The sequence below is a fragment of the Cygnus atratus genome, chromosome 7 (genome assembly GCF_013377495.2).
Source record: "Cygnus atratus isolate AKBS03 ecotype Queensland, Australia chromosome 7, CAtr_DNAZoo_HiC_assembly, whole genome shotgun sequence".
In the NCBI taxonomy this organism is placed as follows: domain Eukaryota; kingdom Metazoa; phylum Chordata; class Aves; order Anseriformes; family Anatidae; genus Cygnus; species Cygnus atratus.
In genome coordinates this window covers 14,470,816-14,498,222 of record NC_066368.1, presented here as the reverse complement: position 1 = coordinate 14,498,222, position 27,407 = coordinate 14,470,816, and the positions used below count along the sequence as shown (strand labels likewise).

At 41.9% G+C, this 27,407-nt stretch overlaps 1 protein-coding gene across 2 annotated transcripts; it reads left to right on the top strand.

Annotated features, from left to right (window-relative positions):
- Nucleotides 1–636: 636 nt before the first annotated feature.
- Nucleotides 637–26,800, top strand: OGA (O-GlcNAcase). 2 transcript variants are annotated; one of them, XR_007708551.1, is made up of 17 exons: nt 637–1,090; nt 4,901–4,952; nt 5,282–5,379; nt 6,571–6,701; nt 7,444–7,615; nt 8,688–8,786; nt 8,958–9,242; nt 9,760–9,918; nt 11,188–11,798; nt 12,164–12,338; nt 15,713–15,798; nt 16,667–16,771; nt 18,244–18,329; nt 19,292–19,484; nt 21,195–21,354; nt 22,123–25,556; nt 26,136–26,800. XR_007708551.1 is itself a non-coding variant. In XM_035547792.2 (16 exons), exons 1-16 carry the CDS (start codon nt 895–897, stop codon nt 22,257–22,259), a joined length of 2,745 nt encoding a protein of 914 aa, XP_035403685.1. In that variant the 5' UTR covers nt 637–894; the 3' UTR covers nt 22,260–25,621. The 2 variants fall into 2 exon arrangements, 1 of the variants encoding a protein (XP_035403685.1); XM_035547792.2 differs by lacking the exon at nt 26,136–26,800 and having other exon boundaries at nt 22,123–25,621.
- Nucleotides 26,801–27,407: the final 607 nt, after the last annotated feature.

Sequence of the window (27,407 nt, the reverse complement as noted above, 5' to 3'; positions counted from 1 at the left end):
CTCCCTCACCCTTCCGTGGTCTCCTTATACAATTTAGCCGGTTGGCAGGTAAGCACCGAGTACAATTAATATTTTCGCTGCTTTAAAGGTTGACATTGGCTTTCTCCTCTGCCCACCGCCTTCTTGGCCGTCTCCCATCCACGCGCCAGCCCCGCCGGGCCCTGCTTAGCTTGCAGGACGCGGCAGTGCCGCGCGACGTAGGTCACGGCTCGCGGGAGCCCCACTGAGCGGCGCCCCTCCAGCACCACGCATGCGCCCTCCCAGCCCCCGCCCACACGGCTCCCGCGCGCCGGGCGGCGGCGCGCATGCGCGGCGCCGGAGTAAACACTTCCCGCCCCACCCCCTCCACCTCCCCCCTCCGCGCCGCTTCCCTACACAAAGCCGAGCGCGCATGCGCCCTCCCCCTCCCCGCACCTGCGTGCTGCCCCACCGCCGCCTCCCCCCCTCCCCGGGGGCACTCCGCGCACGCGCTCCACGCACCCCCCATCCCCCCCGCGCGTGCGCTGTGAGCCTCTCCCACCTCGCCCCTCCCCCCGCCGGCTTTCCGAGCATGCGCGGTGCGCTCCTCACCGCCCTCCACGCATGCGCGGTGCGCGCCCCACCCCCCCTCAGTCCGTGAGGTAACTCCCGCCGCGCCGCCCGCCCGCCCTCACTCTCTCGCCGCCGCTCGGGCCGTACGGGGCCGGCAGCGCGGCGGGGGCTGTTAGGCCGCGGCGTAACGCTCCCTGCCGGCGGGGCCTCTTCACCGGGCGGCGCGGACCGGTCGGGGCCGGCTCCCCGCGCAGGCGCAGGGCCCCGTAAACAGGAAGCGGCGGCCTCCGGGGCGGCGGCGGAGACAAAGGGGCCCGGCCAGGCCCGGCCCGGCGAGCGGGGGTGCTGGCGGCGGGCGGCAGGATGGTGCAGAAGGACGGGCAGGCGGCGCTCGAGGAGCCCCAGGGCAGCCCCAACCCGGCCGCGGCGCCCGGAGCTCCCTTAGAGCCGCCGGGAGCCGCCGCCGCAGCCGTGGGGCCGGTTCAGGGGGGCGAGGAGACGGACACCGAGACGGAGACGGCGCTGGGCTCCCGCCGCTTCCTCTGCGGCGTCGTGGAAGGTGAGGGCCGGGGGGGGCTGCTTCCCCCACCCCCCCTCCTCCTCCCGCCGCCTCCGCCCCGTGGTGCGCGGGTTTTGGCCGCTAGAGAGGGCTTTGGGGCGGGGAGGAGCCGCGGCTGCCGGGCGGGGCGGTGTGGCGGCTGCAGCTGCTGGCCCCGGGGCGGCTGGGGCTGGGAGCCGCTCGCTGAGGGCAGCTGCTCGGCGGGGCGAGGGCAGGCCTGGCTGGGAGGCTGGGGCACTGCCGCTGCTCGCTTTCTGGTACGTGTTAAAGGGGGAGGCAGGAGGGAGAAGGGAGCTGCCGTGCGGTTATAGCAGCTCTGCATGCTCTTCTTTCACGCCAGAGGCTCGCATTCGGTTTCCTGGGTAGGGAATAGATGGTTACAGAGACATCTGCTCTGCGATTAATATTAAACGCTCCCTGTTCTCTGCAGTGATGCAGCGTAGCGTTTTAATTGTGCTGTACAACCGTTCTTTTTCTGTATGCTGGCATAGGGGCGTTATTAAAAGGTTTAAACTGTTCTAGAAGCTTCACAATAAAGCTCTCTTTGTTTCTCTGTACTCTCTTTGTTTCTCAGTAGCTACGGAATATATGTGCGTTTCTGGCAGGTTGGTTAAGGTAGATATTTGAAAGCCAGCAAGAAAAATGGTTTGCTCCCTACATAAACGTTGGCTTGGAATAGCTCTGAATTCCTGCCGACTGCTATTATTTTTGTACCTATAATGAATCTCCAGTAGGAGACCAAAACGATTAACAGATGGAATAGTGTGAAACAGGCAGTTTATCAAAGTCAATATCTGCACTGCTTGCAGAATGCCTTTTGTTCTTATCTTAAAAAGAGAAGGCCATTTGGCTCTAGCAAATGTCCCCGTGCAGAGTGCGCTAGGCCCAGTTAATGCCTTTAGTTTTTAGCGTTGCTAGAGCTTAAATACAGTCAGCATGGAGAGAAATTCCTCAGCCTACTTATTAAACTTCTTTCCATAAAGAAAGACGCTTTGGAGACAGGTAATAGAAAACAAGAATATAGATTGTGGCAGCGTGGTTTCTCACACTCCTGCCAGTATACCTTGACCGTGGTATCACATGTTCATCCAGGAATGTGTCAAAACAGCTGTGTATATCATAACCATTCTTTTGTTGTCTTAATTACGTTGTAGACCTCCTTTGCATGTGTTTTGGTGCAGCTGCTGTAAACAGAGGTGTTTCTCCCACGTGCCTGGTGACAGGACGAGGGGGAATGGGCGAAAGTTGCGACAGGGGAGTTTTAGGTTGGATGTTAGGAAGTACTTCTTTACCGAAAGGGTTATTAAGCATTGGAACAGGCTGCCCAGGGAGGTGGTGGAGTCGCCATCCCTGGAGGTCTTTAAAAGACGTTTAGATGTAGAGCTTAGTGATATGGTTTAGTGGAGTACTTAGTGTTAGGTCAGAGGTTGGACTCGATGATCTTGAGGTCTCTTCCAACCTAGAAATCTGTGTCTGTGTCTGTGTTCTTGGCTACACTGTAAAAGAAAGCGAGAAAATGGCCCCTGCCCACTGAAGCAGTCTAATGCTAGCTGGGAGTTTTCTGTTTACCCTTAAAGCGTGTACAGAAAAAAGGATTAAGGGATTGTAAAAACAAAAGAAGCAGTTGCGGTGAATGAGGTAAACAATAGTGGGTGAAAAATAATGGTCTCTTTAGTGATGCAGGAAAATTACAGGGTTCAGAGAAAGCAGGGATTATCTTCAGGGGTGAAGATACACACTTGGACGTAGTGCAGCAGTTACACCATATCTTTAGTCTGTGTTAATTAGAGTGGTGAGCCGGAGAGCCTGCATGTTTTGCTTGCAAGGGATGTGGGGGGTAGGAAATAAGTGAGATATCAGGCAAGGATGCTGGGTATGCACTCCAAGAATGGGAAAAACTTGTAATGCATCCAGCGCACCATTCTGGGAGTAATAGGATTTAAAAGAGTCCTGGGTGCAAAGCTGTGGTGGTCAGCCTCCAAGAGATTCTAGCTTTTAATGATTGAGAGTGTGGCGCCTGGGATTAAGTATTTGATGTGATCTGTTGCCTTTGTGTGACCCTGCCATGCAGTCTTGAGGGATCAATACAAAAGAGGTCGATTTTAGGTAGAAGGATCCAAGGATTGTCATCAGCTGGTGACATCAGTAATGTAAGAAATGTGGTGACAGATGGAAGAGAACTGTATCAGTTCTGATTAGCGTGTTCTCCTCAGCCTTCTATTGAACCAGGTTTTGGTGTGTTCTTTGTGTCTCGTTTTCTTTTATAGGAGACCTCTGCTCTACTTCAGTTTACTAGGTGTGAAATGATAGCATCGTAAGGAAACATGTTGTGCACGAATTATGAGATGTGGGTGGTACTGACTAGATACCGCAGTAATTCTTTCAGTTTGCTGAGCTTCCTTGGGGCAGCGTTAGTAAGAATTAGGTAACTTGTGAAAAAGAGAAATTTGTTCTGGGTGAAATGATTCTGGAGTTTCTTATGCATTGCAACTGCTCTCTTGTTTGCTGCTCTGCTTAATCGCCCTCAGTTTGTCACCTAAAAGTGTCAGTGAGAGTTACTAGTTAGCTTTGCCACTTTGTGGCGCCAATTAGCCTCAGTTCACTTTCTGGGAGGCTAATTTTTAAAACTTGAGCCTGCTTTAAGCTAGTTAAAGTGAGCGTTGGTCACTTAAGTAAATGAAATACTTGTTAAGACATAGAAAACGCTTCAGTTGCATTCAGGCCGTAGGAGGGCATTTTTGGCCTCATTAAGAGCAGATATTTACAGTGGTGAATAGCTCTGAAAATGAAGCTATCTACCTTTAGAACTGATGTTCTATGGGAACTTGTGAGCTTTGTGTATTAGGAACATCATTCATCGTTTGTGTTTGGAAATAAGAGCTTATTAAATTTCAGTGTTATTTTAATCTTGGGTCTTTGCACAGACTGCCAAGCTGAAGCTTTGTTTTGAAGTGCCCACTTGTGATTGCACTGTTTGCACAGAGGTCTAAGTGAATTTACTTGAATAAAAATAGATTGAGAGTGCTTTGTAAAATGTTATGCTTCTAGAATTGAAGGAATTTAAACCAGAGTCCATTAAAATGTTTGTAGAAATACATGACTGTGAAGATACAGTATTCTAAAATCACTTGTGTAGGTGTTTTTATATGATTACTCAAAGACTTTGTTAGCTTGTGAAGATGTGGGCATTTGGGAAGTGAAATATCAACATCGGAGTTAATTTTGACAAGAAATCCGTTAATCTGAATAAAAAGAATGAAAACCTAAGCATTTTGTTGGCTCTTTCGCATTTTTAAGTTACTTATCTACCTCAGTATGCATTTGTATACTGTGTGTTTGTATTTAGAATTCTAATCTGTGTCAACAGTTGAACGTTTTTGAGCTGGTAAATATTTCTAGGTATCTCCAGTATTCATGTTCTAATCAAATCTACTTTATAGGTGTCTGGAGTGATAGCTTAATTAGGTTCTGACTGTTCAGTCCGCCCCTGAAATAATGCTGACTTGACTTGCGAAGGGCATCTGCTCAGGAATTCAGCTTGGGTTCTGAAAATTAATTGCTTCCGTGGCCAAAATTATCAGGCCTTGGATCATAAGAAATTAAATATGTTATAATTGCATTTTAAATTTAGATCAGATTAGTTTATTACAGTTTCCTAATGCTGTTGAGCTAGATTTTTGTTTTTGCTTGGGGAAGCTTTTTGATGAATGTTCAGAAGTAGCTTATTGGCAGAGAAGAAGATGGTTGTAATAGAATGTTTCATGGAGCAGGCATTATCTAACTGGATAACTTTAATCTTGTTTCCTCTAGGATTTTATGGAAGACCTTGGGTTATGGAGCAGAGGAAAGAACTCTTTAGAAGGCAAGTCATGCTTCTTCTCACTGCAGCACATTCCAGTGTAATATAATCATAATCTTCCACTTGGAACAACAATTCTCTTCAGGCCTAACCTAGAGCAACCTTTTGCATAGTGTCTATTCTGGAGTATTCACCTTCCTATCTTGCTAATCTGCATTTATCAGATACCAGGTGTATGCAGAGTTCATAAAAATATGATTCAATAGTATAGCACAATATTCAGTGAAGAGGGGAAAAAAAAAAAGAGGCCTGATAATTAGATCAAATAAAGCATAGGATTTCTGAACTTGTAGATTGCTCTCTCAATTAAGGCTCTTATCCTCTGTTCTTAGACTTCAGAAGTGGGGACTAAATACATACTTGTACGCTCCAAAGGATGACTACAAGCACAGGATGTTCTGGCGAGAAATGTACTCTGTGGAGGAAGCGGGTAATTACTTTTATTTCCCCTCTGCACTTTTGATACGTAGATTGTTTTTAATGAATTGGTCACTGCTGTGTATACGCTTGTGCATTTAAGTCACGGTAGCCAGTTCCAAAAGTGAGCTAAGACCTGTTCACAGTACCCTGCAGCTGTATTTAATGGAGTTATCTTAGAAGCGTGGATTTGATTCTTTTAACTGTAACTCCACAGATGACTCCTGAAATTGCTTTTAAGGCTTTGTCTCAGTAAATTTACCTTTTTTTCAGGAAAAGGCTGCTTAGAATTGTTCCTCTGGCTCTTGATCATCTATGCCATTCACAACCAGAATTATTTGCTTCAGAAAATAAAAAGATGGAGAGAATAGTATGCCTTTCTATGTGATTCATTATCTTCTTGTCTCAGTGAAGAGAGTACTGGTTAGAAAAGCAGCTTCTGGCTAGTCAGAACGTAAAAGATCTGTGTAAAAGGTGCTGCGAGGCTTTTTATCCATCTCTGGCTTTTACAGGATCTACAGTGGTATTGTGGGATTATCATTGTCCTTGGGTGAGGGGAAAAATGATACCCACTTGAAATTAAATAATTCTTGGATACCATTTTGAATCGCTACAGAAATTTAGGGGATACCACAGGATAACTTCCAATAACAGTATTAAGTGCTCTATAACTAATTCTCTTCATTTGTTGCATGGAAGATTAAATTTGATTTTTTCCTTAAAGCAAATACTTCTGCCCTGTGATGTTAAAAAAAGCCCTTTTCATCTGTACCGAGCTTCAGTCAAGGGAATAGTATGTGAACTAGCGTCACGCAGGGTGATATTACTGCATTGGATTGTCTCTTAGTATGCATGACAGAAGTAGAAAAAATGAGTAATGGTTCTAGAACTGTTGGCGTGCATGCTGTAGAAACAGACTGCATCCATATTTGTGTCACAACATTGAGATCAAGAGGTTTTTTAAAATATCTTTAAAAAAAAAATGTGGAAAATAATACTGGGTCAGTTCTGTTCCTTTTGGCATCATTTCTGTGAACTCTTTTAAGTACTTTGGCACTCTTTGCTATGTTAGTTTTCAGGAATTCCAGCAAATGCCTCGATTTATTTTTGTTATTGCAGTAGCACTGGCTTCTGTACTTTAAAATTTACATATAATTGAGACTTATTGTTGCATACCTCTGAAATATTGGAATTTGGTTTTCAGAGCAGCTAATGACTCTAATATCAGCTGCACGAGAACATGAAATAGAGTTCATTTATGCAATCTCGCCTGGACTTGACATCACTTTCTCAAATCCCAAAGAGGTATCCACATTGAAACGCAAGCTGGACCAGGTAAATGTGACACATGCTTACTGCAGTTACACTGCTGCTTAATTTGAAAACCTCAGTGCTTTACTTGCTCCTGCAGATTTTTTCCTAGCAGCTTTAATGTTTTCAGCACTGGCATTAGTTTGGGTGCCTTAGTGAGCCATCTGAATGGGTATGTTTGGGGTATGTTGCAGAAATGACCATTGATCATCTAGGTTGAAAATAGTCTTCTACCAGATTCTGAAAGCTGTTCTGGGGATGTTGTCTTCAGAATACTTTAGGACCTTAAAGCTAAGATGCATTTACAAAGCAAGAACTCTTGTCCACAATGAATCCTTCAGAGGTAGACCTGACATGTATATATGCTGTCTTTGTTCTCATAATTAACTCCTCTCCTTTGTCTGAAAGCTGTTACGGAGTTAGAGTTTGCTCTTTTCTAGCTGTCTGTCCAGTGAGATCAGCTTTCGATTGTAAAAACTGGAGCAGATTGCAAGTCTTCAGAGACAGCTTTGAGAAAAGCAGAGCGGTGGATCAGAGACAGGCGTTCATTGTAAACAGATAACAAAGACTGTCTTGTCTCGTGCCTTTTCTCCCTGTTCCTGTATCTTTTCCTTTGTACAAGTTTATAAACTGAAGAATAATTTCTCATGCTTTTTTCTGTTTTTTAAATGTTTTATGCTCTTGTAAATTCAGATTAGATTTTCAAAAATCTATAATTTGTTTTTAAAAAAAATAATTAAGCTTTTACTCTTGTCCCTTATATTAGGTTTCCCAGTTTGGCTGCAGATCTTTCGCACTGCTGTTTGATGATATTGATCACAACATGTGTGCAGCAGACAAAGAAGTTTTCAGTTCCTTTGCTCATGCTCAAGTCTCAATAACAAACGAAATTTTTCAATATCTAGGAGAACCAGACACATTCCTTTTCTGTCCTACAGGTAAAATGAGATGAACTCATTCAGACGTAAAGGAGGGGGCCTGTTATCTTACTGTTTGAAAAGCTGGTTTAATATTTCATCACTGTTTTAAGGATTATTTTGGAATCATATGAAGAAACGGACTTCTAAAGAAAGGTTCAAGTGGTTTAAATATATGTAGAGGTTTTTCCAAATCTACACATCTCTGAAAAGCTTATTGCCAAGCAAAGAGGGCAACTTGATAGAATGGTTCAATAAGTTTGAACCAAAAATAAGGTTAAACTTAAACTTCTAATTGGCATGTACCAGTCTGTTTCCTTTTTGGTTTGGGATAGCTATTAGTTTCTGAGAATTTTCTTTAAATAGAGATACAGCACATGGCACTGAGCCTGCTGGAGTTCAAGCAGTGTTTGGACAATGGTCCTTTGGGGACCTAGGAGTTAGACTCAACGATTCTCGTGAATTCCTTCTAACTCGGATATTCTGTGGTTCTGTGATTTACTCACTTCTTTCACTGGTACCAAGTTTTAGTAAGAGTACCCACTTTTACTCATTACTGATTTACTTTTTTGTTTCTGAAATATCAAATGACTCTCAGGTCTGATCACAGCTTTTATTTTTTTTTAATGTTAAGCTTCATCTATCACCTGTAAGAGTATCTTATTGTAAGGGAGACAATATCACTAGGTTCAGTGGTATGGGTTGTTGGAAGGCAAATTCAGTTCAGTAGCGATGTTGTTAATTACTTTTTAATCCCCTTGCCTGTGATACTTTGGTTCTGTTGCAGACTTCTTCTTTGAACAAATCACGTTCTGTTTTTTGAAAGTTTATGTGCACTTTATAATCAGTCTTATGGTTTCTAATTCTCTTGCGTATTGTCTGCAGTAACATGCGCTATTTTTTTCCTTAATTTTGATACTTGAGTAATTTTGTGCTTTCTGAAGTTTTTGCTGTGTATCATTTATAATGTCCTTTCTATTTAGACTTGTGGGGCTTTGGGGATTAATTTTATTGAGGCTTCACTTCTCATATGATGGTGTATAGTCACACACATGCACCTTCCCAATAAGTGGCGTTCTCTTTTCCTTTGCAGAGTACTGCGGAACTTTTTGTTACCCAAATGTTGCCCAGTCTCCGTATTTACGGACTGTAGGAGAAAAGTTGCTCCCTGGCATCGATGTGTTATGGACAGGTAAAAGTAGTTGGGTTATTTTGTTTTTAATTCAGAGTTGGTGTTGTTACAAGTAGTTTTACAAACAAAGAAACCAAACCAACCAAAGAAAAAGCCACCCACTGTCCATCTACTCAGGGTGGGGGATGTATATGCAAAGCCTGCTGATTGATCATCCTGTTTCACTCTTAGGTCCGAAAGTTGTATCCAAAGACATTCCAGTAGAGTCCATTGAAGAAGTTTCGAAGATCATCAGGAGAGCACCAGTTATCTGGGATAACATTCATGCTAATGATTATGATCAAAAGAGGCTTTTTCTTGGACCTTACAAAGGTCGGTCAACTGAGCTCATCCCTCGACTAAAGGGAGTTTTGACCAATCCAAACTGTGAATTTGAAGCCAATTACGTTGCTATTCACACGCTTGCAACCTGGTACAAGTCTAACATGAATGGAGTGAGGAAAGATGTGGTAATGAGTAAGTATACATAACTTTTTGCTGCAGCATATGCTTAACCATATACATCATACTGATTTTTGATTATTCTAGCCTTTCCTTACCAACTGTCTCTTTTTTAAGATAGCTTAGTGTTTTCTATACTGTAAGTAAAGGCTGATGGTTGCCTGAAAAAATAGCAAGCATCCAGATTGTTAACTGAGTGCTTTTTATAACATGCTACAGGTACTTCTCAGGAAATCAATAAAAACAATGACAGTAGCTTAAATTTGACAGAAGTGTCCCTGGGTTTTATTTCATTGTAATAGAAGCAGATCAGATTAAAAGAGAAACTGGATGCCAGAATGTCTAATTTCTGTACACTGTTTCTGCGCTGATGGAGGTGACCATAGTTTTCTATTTTGCCTTAGTAGGATGTAATTCCTTGTCCTTCGTTGTGAAGTAAGGCTGTTTGAGAGCTCTTAAGTGACTTGTCTAACATCTTTTTATTTTAAATGAACTTTGCACGATAACATTTTTTATGAACTTCTATCCATAGCTGATACGGAAGACAGTACAGTTTCTATCCAGATTAAACTGGAAAATGAGGGGAGCGATGAAGATATTGAAACAGATGTTCTCTACAGCCCACAAATGGCCCTGAAGTTGGCCTTAACGGAATGGCTACAGGAGTTTGGGGTACCTCAACAATACAGCAGTGAGTTTGATTTTAGTATCGTTCTGGTAGAAAAATGTCATTAAATGACCAGTTCTTGTATTTAGATTAAAACCATTTGACAGATGGCAGCAATCTGTATACTTTTCAGTTGTAAGTATTTACTATCTTCCTTAGTGGGGAAACCTCAATAAAGGCAGAAGGCTTGACATTCTGCAGTGTGCCTGTAGTGGCCCAACTGATCAGCTGAAGTACCCTTCAAGTATGATCCTCTGGCATTTCTGATACAAGACACGAAAGAGTTTGGATCTTGTCAGTCTCAATTGTTAGACTTCCATGGGACCTCAGAAAATAGGAAGTTGTCTTTTTTGAAGGGGGTGTTACAGATGACTGTAAACAATAATAGTGCCCCAGAACAGTTCATGTTTTCCCAGTTGCTTTGAGCTGGCTTCGTTTTTCTGAGTTTCTGTCTCTAGAAACCACTTGGGTTCCTTCCAGCATTGTACACCTCTTTTTTCTTGTAGCAATGGGAGCTTGGGATCTGAGGTAAAATTTGTTTCTCTCAAACATGGGTTTTGGGTCGTCAGAGTGCCCTTCTCTGATAACTTGTGGTAGAGCTGGAGGAACATCTCCTCTAGATTTCCAACTCTGCTCTGTCAAATTATCCTTTTCAGCTGCTGTAGCATTTCAGATCTTTCTAAATCTCAACTGCAGCGAAAACATGGAATGAGGAGTGGTAGTTAAGGTGTCATTTTCTTTTCCTTTCATGGAGTTGTTTAGTTTGGAAGATACCTCTTAAAATCACCTAGTCCAAACCCTCTGCTCAAGCAGAGTTGGCTAGAACAGGTTGCCCAAAACCTTTTCCAGCTGAGTCTTGAATATCTCCGTTTTCCCAGGTTAAAGACAGTTTTGCGATTGAAGCATTTAACCATCCCTTTATTTTGAAGTCTGTTCTCTATAGAAACAGAAGCATCAAGTCAGTTGATGCAGAGGAAAAAAGTTAACTTTGAAAGCTTTTTATTCTACTGTCATAGTCAGAGTTGATGCTGGCAGTACACGTTAACAATTTTTTTGTAACTTTTTTCCCTCCTCCTTATCCTTGCTTAGTGGTTATCTGAAGGGGGAACTTGCCAAAATGCAAAGTCTGTAGTTAGAATTACAATGACAGAAGCGAACAGGCAAAGTGCCAGAAGGGAGCTGCACTGGTTGGATGCTGTGACAGCAGAACCATCCATGATTTGCAGAAGTTGTTGTTTTGAATGGTAGCTGGCAGATACTGAAAACTTTAAACTTGTTTCTTCTTATTCTCAGGTAGGCAAGTGGCCCACAGTGGAGCTAAAACTACTGTAGGGGATGTAGGGCCTCTGGTGGCACCATCCTCTTTAAATGCAGCAACTGTGGTTACCACGGTTTACCAAGAACCCATCATGAGTCAGGGGGCAGCGCTGAGCAGCGAGTCGCCAGCTTTGGTAAAGGAGGAAGAGAAGAAGCAATCTGATGAGGAGCCAATGGACATGGTTGTGGAAAAACAAGATGACGCAGACAAGAATGCTAATCAGATATTGACAGATATTGCTGAAGCAAAGATGGCAGAGGAGTTGAAGCCAATGGATACTGATAAGGAGAGCATAGCTGAATCCAAGTCCCCAGAGATGTCTATGCAGGAAGACTCTGGTAGTGACATTGCCCCTATGCAGACTGATGAACAGATTAACAAAGACCAGTTTGTGCCTGGGCCAAACGAAAAGCCTCTCTACACAGTAGAACCAGTGACTTTAGAGGACTTGCAGCTTCTCGCTGACTTGTTTTATCTCCCTTACGAGCATGGGCCCAAAGGTGCACAGATGCTGAGAGAATTCCAGTGGCTCAGAGCAAATAGCAGTGTTGTCAGTGTTAATTGCAAAGGAAAGGATGCTGAAAAAGTGAGTGTCACCTAATCTTGTTTCTCTCCTTTTAAATCAAAATCCTGAACGATATTGTCTGTTTGCAGTAGAAATGGGTGTTCCGCTTCCTAGAAGCTGAAGGGTAGCGTGTAACTAACCACAGGTCATGGTAACTGTTTTAAGCCGTGTAGCTCTGAAGGCAGCTCGGTGTCTGCGTTTGGACAGTGATCCCTGTACTGTCTTCACTTTTAACAGCAGTAGGGAATACCCGCGAGTCACATGTGGTGTGGTATTTTTTGCTGATAGAATGAAATAGGGAATTGTGTAGTCATCCTTCATATTTAGAGTACTTGTCCTCCCTACAAGGCTGTTTGATCTTGTGGATCTTTTGCCTCCATCCATAGATAGAAGAATGGCGTAACCGAGCGGCTAAGTTTGAAGAGATGTGCAGCTTGGTGATGGGAATGTTCACTCGCCTCTCCAATTGTGCCAACAGGACAATCCTGTATGATATGTACTCCTACGTCTGGGATATCAAGAGTATTATGTCAATGGTGAAATCTTTTGTGCAGTGGTTAGGTAGGTGCATTGGGAGCCATTATAATCCCAGATAGCGTATCTTTTTTGTGTTTTTAATTAGCCCACGGGGAAAACAAAGTGTTATGCAAATGTGTTTTCTTGGACGTGGGGTCTGGTTTGACCCTGTTTTAAAGGTTTTCTTGTCTCACTATTTGAAGCATTGATTACTGTGAATTTGCTTTGGTATTAAAGTGAAGTCTGCTGGATGCTTAAGATTGGAGACCTTGATTTTCTTCTTGGGCTAATGAAACTTGAATCTCATCTGACACGTAAGTGTTGACTTTAACTTACTCTTGACTGAATGCACACTGGACTATGCCACGTAACTCCCTGGGTACCCTGGTATATGATTGGAAATGACGCTACGAAATGTGACCACATCAGCCACCTGCTGCTTGCTCTGTCTCGGTAACATTACTGCTGTCTTCAACAGAACAATTGCAGAAGCGACCTTTCAATGGGCCTGGCCAAGAGGAAGCCGATCCTCCCAGCCCTGTGCGCATGCGAGCTTTAACGTAAGGCTATTCTGGTGCAAAATGGTTTCCTTTAAACACTTTCCAAATTGCCTTTTTTATTATTTTTTTTGGCAGAGGATGGTAACTGTGGAGCTCTGTAGACAGGTTTAGTCTGAGACTTAAACTGATTTTTAAATGCTTTTTTTTTCCTGAAAGATTTTTGGGGATCCTAAGTTGGCAGATAGCACCAGCATGGCCTGGGTAATTTTAGTGACTTCATTTCACTTTCAGGTTCCAATCCAACTGTAAGGAATATGCTGTGGACTTGCTTGACATACACAGCAGGCAGCAAAGCTGGTGGTCTTACGTCACACTTTTTTTGTAGCTGTCACAAACCTCGCAGTGGTTAACCATTACACAACCTTGGTCCGGTCCTAGTGTTTGGATTGTCATTAAGTCATACTCTTAAACACTGGCAAGTTTAAATAGGAGCAGAGTAGACCTATTAAGTCATAAAGTCAGTCCCTTCTTAACAATTTCATTCGTTTCGTGCTTATTAAATATCTGATCTCTATATTTATGGTTGATTAATTGAGAAAGAAAATGAGCTTTTAGAACTGCCTTAGGCAAAGTACGGAGAAGAAAACTAGCTTGGAAGGAAAGCTAGTAAATTAACGTCTCTGCCTTTAGTGGGTGTGTATTCTTAAGACCAGTGTAACACAACTCCCCCAACTTTACTATTCTTGCTGTATGTTGACCTTCACCTACGAAGAATGCTCTCTTCTTGATAACCTAATCTGTTTAAAACTCTAGACCAAAGCTTTATAAAGACAGCAGTGATTCTTGTGTCCTCTAAAGATTGAGAGTCCAACTTATGACTGCATTTCAGAATTTTGGCTGAAATTATTTTCAGTTTTCCATGTCCCTCTAAAGTTGGGTTCAAGTCTTTAAATGCGTCAGATATTTGGAATAGTTCACCTTAAGCTAACTCTGTAAATACCAGCTGTTAACTTTGGCACTGCCCTTTCCAGTACCGAAACTGGCATTAGAGAGTTGAAAAATTCAATTTAAGAGTTTTTGAAGTGTACAGTTAAATAGACTTATGCTAATAATGCTTCTGTGAGAGGAGGTATTTGTCTTTAGCTTGCATTTTATCATTAATATGAATACATATGGAGCAAAGTACATGCCAAATCCAAACAAATTAGTTTTCACAATGGTGTGCTTAATGGTCCACTGAACATTCATTTTTCACCTCTCCTCCCAAGTCCAGCTAGCATTCAGTCCCTTAAATTAGTGTGGCTGTACAGTACTATGGATTACTAATGACTTCTATTGTCTTCTTCCCCATTGTGTACAGATGGGAGAATCCTCAGCACAAGTATCTTCTGCTATTGGATGGACAGCGCCAGATGTTCGCAGCGCGTCGTCATTAATTAATTAAAATGGAAAGGTTTTGTCTGTGAGGCAGCTCAGATAGATTAGATATGTGATAGGCATGAACTGAAGTCACATTTGCGCAGCGACTAAGGCATTAACTATGTTTTTCATTTATACAGCTCTTCATTCACGCAGCTCTTTACTGTAATAATTGGAAGTGCTAGTTAAGTTGTAGTCTCAAAGGAGAGACAGATACTGTCTTCCAAGGTATTGACTAAATTCCCTTGTGAAGGGAATCTTTTTATGTGAGAACTCTAAAATGTGGGAACAGACTAAAATCAAATCCTGATTTTTTGGATCGCTTCTGATATTTTCCATCCTTAGGGTAGTTTGTATTTAATACGTATTCCTAAACTCTCATAAATGTCAAACTTGGCACACTTTGGGACTCTCTGACTAGCACAACACACTTGTCTGTACTGATCTAGGACTGTTACTTGAACAGGAGTTAGACTGCTGTCTACAAAAGGAAAAGAGTATTTGCGCTGCTCATCTTGTCAGAAAACTAGGCGGGTAATTTCCATTCGAGATGCTGCACATTTTTTCCTCGCCCGGCAGAGTTGTCATTTATAATGGCCATTGAAGGCTGTGGTGCCTTGCTAGTGGAACAGTATTAAAAGTCAAACAGCTAGTGGAAGCTTCTTCTCTAAAGCAAGTGCGAACTAATGCTGAGCACTTCTTAATGGGCCTGCTGTGGCTGGTTGATCAACAGGGACCCCAGTTCCTCTTGATATGCTTGAAGACGAAAAAACAAGAGGCTAAAAAAGCAGAGTTAGTATTATCTGTGGCAAACAGTGTACTAGTTAAATAGCGTTAACTGGAATGAACTCACGGTTTACCTTTTTTAACTTGCCGACAGCATTGTGAAGGTGTGGCCTGGATTATGTAAATCTGTTTAGTCTCTTTCAAGAATGCTGTTTCATACAACTGTCCTGGCTGTCCGAACTGTTCCAGACTGCACATGTTGCCGGTCCTAGTTTTCTGACAAGATTAGAAACAATAACTAAAATGTGACTTCAGAAAGGTCCGTTTCTTTCAAGGGGCTGTGATAATGGAATTTTATTGTCTTCAGCTGCAAAAATTGACAGCATTAGTTTTTGAGATAAGCAGCTTCCAAGATGTTTCATTTTCGAAAAGAGAACATTTCTGCCACAAATGAACAAACAAAAGAACGTACAAAAAGCCTGGTGAGGTGGTGCAATTGTACATAGCACCATTCTTGTGCCTTCTGGTCTGGAATGAGATGTGTTACTAAAAATTAGTTCTTAAAACTAGTGTGTTACGTAACATCAAAAGCCGCATTTAGTGCGTGAGCGCAAAATCTTTATAAATTATACATTATTACAGCCTCTACCAAAACCCTGGACGATAGCTCAGTTAGAGAGCTCTTTCCACAAGTGTGTTAGCTTTTTGCACATGTAAGACACCCAGGAAATCCCCCTTCTCGTAACATTCTCCGCTTGGATCTGATCTCAACAGGGTGTCGTAGTCAATCTTCAGCACAGTTCTTAAGTGGAGACCAAGAACCCTGGGCCTTTAGAGGTGGTCTAGCAGGAGAGTTCCAGGTATCAATATGACTTCACAACTGAATGACATTTTCTTTGTTTTATGAGAAACCTTTTGTTGCACATCAGAGGTCTGGAAGGATTGGTCTGCCGAAGGCTTTCTGGTCCAAAGCCCATTAGCCTTACAGCTTGTTTTAAAATAATTTTCCTCCCCTTTCTACAGTAATTTCTCAAGGAGATGCTGCCTGTCCCACGCGCATGCGAAGCGCAGCGGCTTTAGTTGTACATTTCACATTGTTTCTTTGCAGGTCGCACAGCATTTTTATCTGCGCCCGCAATTGCACAATGCGCGCATGCTTGTCTGCCAATGGGAATTCCATGAGCAAAAAAAGGGATAGTGACGCAAATTTTGGCTCCTCTCTAAATAAAGCCGTAATGCCTTTTGTTGGAAAGATTTCAATTGGCAAGTACTCTGAAATCTGTTTATGCCATGTTCGAATTTGTTCATGGATTTTTCAGGTGCTATACTTTTCCCCCCTCACAGGTGCTCTGCGCGCAGCAAATTGAATCAGCGCATTGCTTTTGGGATAAAGCGTCTCCTCTGGCCAGTTAACCCTCTTCAGACCAAACCTTTCCTCCTGACATTCTATGTTCCTGTGCAGAGATAGTGTAGATATGATTGGTAAAAGTATTTTAAAGTAGATAAGATGAACAGACTCTTAATGTGCTGTTTCAATCGCATATTTTAAAACACCAATTGGATATTTCCTATTCAAATAAGGTCTTTGCATTTGTAAAGCCTACCAACCCCACCTTCTTCTGGGGTGCCTGCAAGTAGCAAATGTTAATTTGGGAGTCTGCAGTGCACGCCCAAGAGTGATGGGTTGTTGTTGTTCATACACTTATATTAAGTATTTTGTTTTCACAGCGTTTGCTACCTATTGATGGGGCAAATGACCTCTTTTTTCAACCACCTCCATTAACGCCTACTTCCAAGGTGTACACCATAAGACCCTACTTTCCTAAAGATGAGGTAATTGCTTCTGGCTCTTGTTACCATTGTTGTTACTGATACATTTAACGCTGGTTCTTACCTAGTCCCTTCAGCCCCTAATGAAACAGATGTCCCAGTATCTTGCACAAAGCACAAATAAATGCAGGCTCACAGGAAAACGGAGGTTAAGTGACTTGCCTACCATTCAGCAGCCTGCTGTGCAACAGTACAGCTGTACCCACAGCTTGATTCCCAGTCTCCCACCCTACCCACCCTTTTATTTATATGTGATGCCTTATATATTTCTGAACTGTAAGTTAAAATTAGTCCCTGCTAGTAGTGGAACTGTTGCTGTGGGAACACATGCGATGATTTAACTGTAGAGGTGGGCGTGTATACCTGTTCACTTAGTAATCATTCTGGTAATTCCTAGTGTTTTCAGAGCTACGTAGGCAGAGTTTTGAGTTGATACTGCATCTCAAAATGTAGTTGTAAAAGTGTGTTATTTCAGCTGTTACTCAGACTTTTCTGACTGATTTTTGAAAGGATTGTTATAAAGCCTGTCTTGGAGCGTTTGATATTTTGAAACAGGAGTTTTGTATTAATCTTAAATTACAAGAGGTTTTTCCTTATGTCCCTCGATGGATCTGTAGTGTAGCTTCATTCATACTGTCTCAGCATGAAGAATACTTTAAACTGATGTGGCAACAGTCAGCACCCTTTATGAATATAATTTAAACAATGTAAGGATTAATATAGCGTGAACTTTGCTTTTGCAGCTACCTTGAGATGAAATGTGTTTAATTCGAAACATAACTATCTAGGTTGTTTGCATCAGCCTAAATGAATCCTGACTTGAAGCCCATTAGGCAGACTGAGCTGTCATATGAAAACTTGGCTTTTGTCTGCTAGCTTTAGTCTAGCTCTGTCCTGTACTGTTCAGGGGCAGCAAAGCGGTCCTTTTCAGGTCCTTTTCAATACCTTAATGCAGGGCCATACTTAAGCTGCTTTTGTAAAAATGTGAAATGTGTGGCTTTTCTTATATAAAATTTGAGTGATACAAGTTTTCTCTTTAAAGAGATTCAGCTAAAAGCCTTTTGAATTGAAGAAGTCCATCAGGATGTACCTGGCCTTCAATGGTTAAATTTATTGCACTGAAACCTTGAAGATTTTGAAAAACTATTTTTTAATCAAGGGTATTGTGATGTGCACTGAGTGGTAACTAATACTCAGGATTAATCTGCTGTAGCAACGTGCAGGAAGTTGATCCCCAGCTTTTCTTTCCCTGCTATTGAAGTTAACCACAGTGTTTTTGATAGGCAACTTTGAGTTAACTTTGGAGGAGGAAAAAAATGAAAAATCAATCCTTTCTTATTGATGTGCACTCTTGTTCTGTGTAACTTGTATGTCTGTCAGCACTAGTTTACAATGGAGCTCTTAATGAAATCTCTAAAACAAAGTTGTTATCCTTTGAGTTTGTTGACTTGAAATCATCTGTTCTCTCCTCTTAGGCATCTGTATATAAGATCTGCAGAGAAATGTATGCTGATGGAGCTGATCAACCTTTCCATAGTTTGCCAGACTTGATTGGAGACAAGTACGTATTAGAAATGAACAACCTGACAGAAGTGGTTCTGAAGGGTGCAGTCCTGACACTGTATTTAATTTGAATTTTAAAAAGTATGCATGCGTATGTAGAACAGAAACCTATTCTGATTCAAAAAAGAAAAATCTGCACTCTGCAGTCCTTAAGAAATTGAAGTTTTAGTTTCTGAAAGATACTTCTATTACTTACGTGTCAGTTTATGCTCTAATCACCTGCTGTGAGCTGTTAGAAAAAAGATTGAGCTGAAACCTCCATTATGAAACGTGTGCATCATAATGTCATATTGCTTCAGATTTTGTGAAAGTATATCGTGTGTCTGTAGTGTGTGGTTACCTTTTGGTATGCTTTCCAGCCTAGTGTGGTTCTTCAAAAAATTGAAAATGCTTTTTGAGGAACAATCTACCAGCCAACAGCCTTAAGTTTTTTTCTGAAATACATTTTATCACTTACCTGCATTGACATTTTAAAACAATGACAAGTGAGATGAAACATTTTTTTAAAAAGCGTTATAGCTCATTCTACTCATTCTGTAGCTCAAGATACTTTGAATATTTTTACTGTCTTGAGTGATTATTTTAGATGGAACTCTTTATAGAGGCTGCTCCTTGAGTGACAGGAGGGCAGTTACAAAAAGATGTGTAACAGGTCTCAAAAAACCCAAAAAGAACAGGGAGGTAATAGCAGCAGATAAAATGATACACAACATGAAGAAAGTTTGTCTGGTGAGTCAGAAGAGCAGTATGTAAAGAATTAAATTGTGGGTTCCTGAGCTACTGCTGCTCGTTGAGTTTTGTCAGCATATCAGTCTGCTAATTAATGCTTTGTAGAAGTTTAATTACATTGCTGGAGGACTGTCACTTCTTTAGATGACCCCAGAGTTTCCTCCAGAATACCTGAAGAGCGTACCTGTTCAAATTGATCTTCTTTTGACTGAATTTGGATGCTTTCTGCAGGTTAGTGGGAGGTCTACTCACTCTCAGCCTGGATTACTGCTTCGTCTTGGAAGATGAGGATGGTATATGTGGCTATGCCTTGGGAACAGTTGATGTGACTCCTTTCATTAAAAAATGCAAAATGTCTTGGATCCCTTTCATGCAAGAAAAATATACTAAACCAAACAGTGACAAGGAGCTGTCTGAGGCAGAGGTTGGTATAACCCAAGACACTAGAACTGTATGCTGAACAGCGCTCTTTCTTTCAGAGGCAGGCCTTTGTATTTATTTTGTGTGTTGCGCCTGTGTAATTCAATTTTCATACCCTTCTGTAGTCTTTGAGCATGGTGTCTGGCATTTAAGGGGGTGACACTAATATACCTAACTACAAGTCAGATACAGTTGTGTGTTATAATATGCCCATGAGGTGTACTTTAGTAGAAATGGCTGCAGTAAGTATACGGTAGCATTTTGGAAGTGCAGAGTAACAGGAGCTTTCAAACCAAGAGAGAACCTTAGCTTAGAGGAGACTGCATTTTGAAAATAAAGGATCACGTGTGTTTTCCTGCAGAATCTCCTGCAGAATGAGGTATTAGTTTCCGTGTGCTGTAAGCAAGGCAGAGGCCTGAGAGTCACATTAGTTTAAGTATGGAAACAAAATGAAAGAGCAAGATAGTTCTTGATGTTAAAATGTATGAGGTGGTTGTAGAGTGTAATAGCTGTAAACAGTGCAAAATGACATCTTGCATATAGCAAGTACTAAAGATCAGTATCTTGAATTGGTTTTGGAAGAAATTAGAAAGTAAGGTTACTGAACTGTCAGAAGTCATGAAAATTGTAGTTGATACATTCTTGTCAAGAAAAGAGATCTGCTTAATGCTCAGAAATGCTCCTTATGTGCATGCTGAAGGAGGTTTGGACAAAGTTGTAGCAGAAGCAGGCACAGAAACACCACTTCTTAGCCTTTCTTTCCCTTGCAAGCTTTGGGATGAACCAGCAGTCATGACAAATGCTGATAGCCGAAGAATTAGGAGCTCCCCTTTCATTTGTTCACTAAAAAAAAAAAACTAACCCTATTGTGAAAATCAGCGACTACTTACATGCATGTTTGATAAGGGAGAAAGGAAAGTAGTGTTGTTTTTTTAAAAAAAAAAAAAACGACTTTGCAGCAAGTAGTGTTCTTTTCAAATGTCTGTGTTCTGGAGTTGGGTATGACTAGAAAGTATCGTAATTGCTCAGCTACTGCTGTCGAAGTGGGGCTAATTCTACGGTCTGTAAGTTTTGTGACCTTATTCTTCTACACTTGCACACTGTTGAATCAAGGAGAATGTATTTAAACTTGACCTGAAAAAAAAAAAAGCACGTAGGTTACTAATGTTATGAGTCCTCGTGTGATGAAGCCTTAGTTCTGGCTTTTACGACAGCAGCTTTTACTTACATGAGAAACAAAGTTAGGTAGCTTTTTTACTTCAGCCAATGTTCCCTCAAGATTTTAAAATTCAGTAACCAGCAGGGAAAATGTGTGTTTCAGTTTGGCTTTGTCTACTTCTGTTTTGTCTCGTGCAACTGTTCAGTTCCCGTGTTATCTGATGTCATGCTCTCAAAAACCTTTTGGGGTAATTGTGGAGCCTTTAGTAATTAACAGTATCCTTGAGTGATAAAGCTAGAAACAAATTTGTCTTTGTTGGGGCAAACAGTGTAAATAATTGCATAGGCCTTAGAGATGGTTCTAGGCTGCTGTGAGACAAGGAATATGTGTGGAAGGAGGATAGGGCACTTAAAACTAGCTGTCAGGTAGACTATCAGGTGTAGCTGAAAAATGTGCTGATTTAGAGGTGTACTCACTGAGCAAAGCAGCTTTCCTTAAAGCCGAAGGAAAATGAAAAGCTGAATAATGAATGTCTGTTTCCCATATTCTTTTCAGAAAATAATGCTAAGCTTCCATGAAGAGCAAGAAGTGTTGCCAGAATCATTCCTTGCCAACTTCCCTTCGTTGATAAAGATTGATATCCACAAAAAAGTGACAGATCCAAGTGTGGCCAAAAGTATGATGGCCTGCCTGCTCTCTTCTCTAAAGGCTAATGGTAAGCTTATTGCACTCAGAATTGCTTGTTTCCTAATTACATGTTAGTTCTGGGATGCAGGACAAATCTGGGATCATTACACTAATATGCTGTTAATCTCAGCCTGAGATTGGATTCCTAACGTAGTTGGCACTCTGGATTTAGGTAACTAATTATAAAAGACTTACGGGTAGATAACTTAACGCTTCTGTCTTCAGTAAAAGGCAGCTTTCTGCCTTAGCTGTTATCCTGCAAATTAGAAAACAGGAAGAACTGAGGGAGCAATTTGGTAATGAAAGCATGTGTTTTGTTGCGTCTTGAACAATACACAAACATTGATATTTCCTCTGCTGGCAGTGGTACTTATTTGTGGCAGTGTGCAGTGGTGAATGATTACCAAAACCTTTGATACGGGGAAGTTCTTGGCCATCTGCCTTACTGCACACCTGAGGTTCACAGGTCTTTTGTGCTATTTGGTACCCTCCTGTAGTGCTGTTTTCTCAACCAACGTTAGGGTTTCAGGATGCTCGTATGTGAAATAAAAGATGTTCAGAGTGAGATGGTTTGTTCAAACCAACAGGATGTCTGCACTATGCGGTCCCTTTAGGGAATGATCAGCTATGTTGCCATAAATCTGGTCTCTTTTGAGGCACTGTGCTGCATACGGAAATGGATCAGTGATTTTTATTGGGTTTAAATGTTAAAATAGATGGGGGCTTTAATAACATTTGATGTCTGTGCTTTTTACGATAATTTTCCCTTACTGTTTTGTCTGTCTTCCCTCTTCAGGCTCCCGTGGGGCTTTTTGTGAAGTGAGACCGGATGATAAAAGAATCCTGGAATTTTACAGCAAGCTGGGTTGTTTTGAAATTGCTAAAATGGAAGGATTTCCAAAGGATGTTGTTATCCTTGGGAGAAGCCTGTGAAGCGCTTGGCAGTGAACAGTTCCAGTACTGTAGTCCCTTAACAGCTGGGCAGGTAGTGGTGGGGATCTTCATATGGTCTAGCTTCACAAAGCCAGCTTGGTAGAGGGGGCTGTGCGAAAATCACCCATCACACGTGCAGACTGATTTGTTGGAAGGGGATAATGCTGCTGAAAACACTGTTTTAACAAAGAGAAACCTTGTCCTCTCCTGGTCGTGTGTGAAGTGCCAAGGAATCTTGCATGGGCTATAGTTTCTCGGAGGAATCCTTCTCAATCGGCGTTGTGGTCGACAACAGTTCTCTGCATTCAAGTATGAGAAGTGGTCTCTATCAGAACTATCTATAAAGATGCAGTTTTGTTTCTGTTGTAGAGTAGGATGCAACTGGGAGTTGCAGAAATGGGAGGGATTACTTGTGTCAATCAGCAAATTTAAAGATAAGTAGCTACAGTTCTGTTTTTGACTATCTTTATGCTTGTTGATAAAGCAATGACCCATTGTCACTTCTAATGACCATTGGTTCAAGCTTTGTGCTTTGTTAGGGACAAATGTGCAGTGGTCTGTGGCAGAAGTCACTTAATGACAAACTTGTAAATTTCGGTGTATATAAACTTAGCTGTATGCTGACTAACTTTTTGTTTACCAGTTTTTGTAACTTTTTCTTTTAAAAAGTGAAAAGGTATAGGTCCAAGATGGCACTTTTGAATAACAAAACCACGATGGAGAGCGAATTTGTCCTCAGCACTGACCTGTTTTTCTTTTTTTTAACTGTGCCTCGTGTCCAGGGCTTAGAAACTGACCATCTTGGGTAAGGGGTGCTGATCCCAAAGGATCCTTCCTTCAGATGTCAGTTTGTTCCCCGCAAGGCTGCCGCTGCTCGAGGCTATCATCATTCTGGGACTGAAACAGCAATTCACAGGGTGGTCTGCTGAACCTGTTAATTTTGGTGGCATTAGTACAGAATTGTGGATGGAAGATGGTGAGAGGGAGAGAGCTGGCCCACAGCTGGGATTTATCCTTGGAACAGTCACCATGTTTCAAAGCCTGTTCGTACTAGTTTGATTAAATCAGGGTCTTCAAGTCCTGCACATTTGTATCAGATAACTTTTCTATAAGAAATGCCACAGTAAGCACATTTTTACACATTATTTAAATGGTTACCTACTTTTAAATGTTCCAAGAATTTAATGTTTTTATCCAGGTCTGACATGTTTGGCTATGTGATAAAATCAACATGGTATGGGATCTGGTAGCGAGGTAGTTGTATCATTTGTGAAATCAGCATTTCACAAAAGTCCCAGTGTCTAAGATAAGTGATTGGCCAACGGTATACACCTTGCAGTACCTTGCTTCTTTCACCTGCCACCATCAGCTGTCTTAATCTTCCTTTTTAAATTTCCTGGGTTATTTCAGTGGTGCACAAAGGAAGTTCAGTTCCTTATATGAGCTTCCATCTGCAGAGAAGTTACGCAACCTATAATGAACGGCATTAAGACTACGGTAATGTTGTCTGCAGCCTGTAAGGGGATGCTGTGGTTGGCCTTCCGGTACAGTCACGTGCAGGACTTTTTTTTTTTCCTTTGCAGAATGTGAACAATTTTTTAATGCGGTAGCAAAATATTTAAGTTGCAACAAGTTCATTTCATTTTTAGAGAGAGGTATGGGGTTGTGCTATGGGATTTCATGTAAGTCAGAGCTGAATGCCACTAGTTTTTAATCCAGCTTTGAGTGCATGTTGAGTAGCTGATACCTTGGTTTATCAGGTGGGAGAGGTTTTTTTTTTTGTTGTTTGTTTCTTCATGGATACCAGAGTCAACTTATTTTATCTGGGTTCATAGCATTACAGCATAGGATGCTTGTGGCCTTATTTCTTGGCTCTTAAGGAACTGCCACACTTTCTCTTCCTATGACTTTGTTATTATTATAGAAGTTAATTGTATAAGCCTATGGAATGTCAGGCCAATACCATCATTCTAGGATTGTAAAGTGATATGTTGACATATCTTTCATGGTTAAGAATTTTCATTAAGGTTGGAATGCCACTTTCATTAATCTGTTTTTAGATCAACAGTATCTGTAGCAGAAAAAAACGACCTGTAAAACTGTATTTGAAGACCATGCAAGAAATAGAATAAAAATTGAGAAGTGAATGTAAATAAAAAAAACGTGTATTTTGTTGTGTGATGTTTCTGAACCAAAAATGGCTCGGCAGTGTATGTTGCATCATGCCATATGTGTTGGAAGCCCTCGTGATCAGCTGTCACAGAAACTTGTCGTGGGTTTTGGTGGTGAAAGTGTTGCATGGTAGGCACCTGTGCTGATGCTTATCATAGGTGAATTTCCTGTGACCCTTTAGAAATACCCCAAGATGTTCAGAGTGGCAGTACTCAGTTGAATGTTAACCTGTTTTTGCAAAAATTTGGTCTTCTCAAGGTGATCTTTTGGTGTCTGGTAAAGCTGGTGGGAGCTTTGCAACAGCACTTGTTTACCCTTTCATGATTTTTCTTTCTAGCCAGCAGCTGGTTTTTGAGAGTTACTGAAACCCAAATCAGCCTGCCAGCAGCAACGAAGTGAGAAAGAAAATACCTGGGGAATGGTTGCGTTGCATGTAAGAGGTGAACATGGTAACACCATAACCTGGCTCTAGTTGTACATCAGCAAAATTTAGCATACGGAGCCAAACACCTGACAGCTAAAGCAAGCAGCTTCCTGCATACAAGAATTACCACCAAGCAGAAGAGATGGGTTTTACAGCCAAGTAAAAGAGTGTATTTAAAAAAAAAAAAACACAACTTTTTCTTAAGGACTCTTCACAAGAATGGCTTTAACATCCCTCCACCTGCCATAGAAGTTCAGTTATGTTATGTGTAGAACATAATATTCAAACTAAGTAGGGAGATTGGTAATTAAAATCTTTTCTCCTAATCCAGTAAGCATGTGTTACATTAAAATGATACTTTTCCTTCAGACAAGTGTTTCACGTAGCTGTCTGTGGTGTTGAAGCCTTTCTTGTGAAGTTGCAGCAGAAATGGCAGTGACTTGGCTATGGCCAAAGCAAGCCAACTGCAAAAACTGGAAGGTCTTGGTTCACACCCTTTCTCAAATGCGTGCTGTGTAAAGAATCAAGTATGTAAAAGCAATTGAAAATACAGGGAGGCTGTCTTGATTAAATGCAGCAGGCGCTGCTCTGTCACTGAATCAGAGCACTGAAGAGATCACTGGTGAGCATGGGAAGTGCTTGAAAATTGGCATAAGTGTTCTTCAATTGATTCAGCAGTGAAATGAAAATTGCTTGACTAGGTAAGTATTGGCAGATAGCCTTATCAGCAGAGGAAATAATCTCACAAATTAGCAATTGCAACTATAATTGTGTGTGTGTTCTTTCCTTGTCGTAACAGCAGAATGTTCCACTCTGGGGTTGAATGCGTGTGAGAACCCACAGATAGATCTGATTGTAGTAGAGTAACTGCAATGGTTTCGGAATTGAAAATGCTTTTCTCAAAAATAAATACTGATCTTTGATTTGCTTTGTAGCTCTTAACATTAAATAATTCGGGTTGGAAGGGATGTTGAGTGGTCATCTAGTCCAGCCTCCTGCTCAAAGCAGAATCAGCATGGAGTTCAAATTCAGTTGCTCAGCATCTTGAAGCCCCAGTTCTTCTAAAAACAGCTGAAATCAGAGAGAGCACTGCTCGTGTTCTGTTCCTTGATTGTCCTAGTGGGGAGGGTGTCTTTATGATAATCAGCTTGCTGTCCTGCTGAGCACCTCCATGAAGAGCCCAGCTCCATTTTGGTACCCTCTTAGGGGGAGTGCACCTAGCAGCAGCCTTCCAGTACCTGAGCCTTCTCTTTCCCAGGCTAACTGCATATTTTCCTCAGCTTCTCTTCGCAGGCCACATGCTAGACAATTAACTGATGGCTGAAGTGAAGATACTGGTGTGAACCCGCCTGGCTTTGCTCAAGCACGTGTTTGGTGTTGGCTGCACTCCTGCTACATTTGCTCGGTCCTGTGGTGGTTGGTCTGAGCCACAGCACTTGTCAGAGCCCTGGTCTATGTTGGGTTTGTTGCAAAGGGGAATGGGACCTTGCTGCTGGAATGGCTGTTGGCAGACCCATCTGCCCCATGAGCAGTTTGTTACGCTCTGTCATCAGTAGCCACTTTTTTATTTTCCTGTTTCAAGGATTCTTTGCTACAAGTAGGACCAAATATCCTATTTCAAGAGCTCAGGGGCAGGCCAAAAAACGTGTAGTCTGTACAGGGTGAGTTTTTCAGCATGAAAGGGACTTCAGTCGCTTCTACGTATCTATCACAGTACTTTTCAAAGCAATCAAATTCTGTGCATCCCCCAGTCCTGGGGACAATGAATACCTGAAGCCAAAAATAAGTGAGGCAAACGGTCACCGGAGTTTGAGCTGTCTGCTTTAAAAGTACGTTTAAAATGTGTGTGTGTGTGTGTATCTTCCTGGGGAGTACCTTCTTATGTTCGGGGGTTTTCTGAGTGGAGCTGTAGTTTATAGTGTCAAACAGGAATAAAAGCAAATTTAAAAAAAAAAAAACAACACATGATCTTAGTCAAAATCTGGTTTCATTTGTGGTTTAAGGAATGTGTCTGGTGGGAGTTGAGTGTCTGTAGCTGGTGGTTGCAGACCGGAGGATGGCTGTAGGGGGAGGTTAGAGCAGTGACCTTGAAGTTAAGGCTGAGGTGGGAGCTGTGTTATGTTCCCCTCTTTGTGGGAGGTGGTACGGGAGGGAACAGAGGTGTAGCGTGAACACCTTTGGGTGACGTGAGCTGAGAGAAGGGAGGTTCCTGAAGAATTCAGGGGGAAAATTGTGTAGAGGAGCTAGAGGGAGAGAAGTTAGCACGTATTTGTGTGTTTTCGGGGATGTCCCGTCTGGTGTAGGATGGCAAGAATGGGATGTGGAAACCTGTGCCTTGATATTGCTGGGGATGGTCATAACTGCCAGGTATTAATGTGGTCAGCTGGAATATCTGATGTGCTCAGGAGGAAGAGGACCACCCATTTTGAGGCTTAATGCGTGTTTTGCCCATGAAGGATTGAATTCTCTGCTTTTATCCTCACTGCGCACTGACAGGAGGCACTGGATGGCTGTCTTGTGCTTGCTGCCCTTGCCTGCAGCCCTACAACACA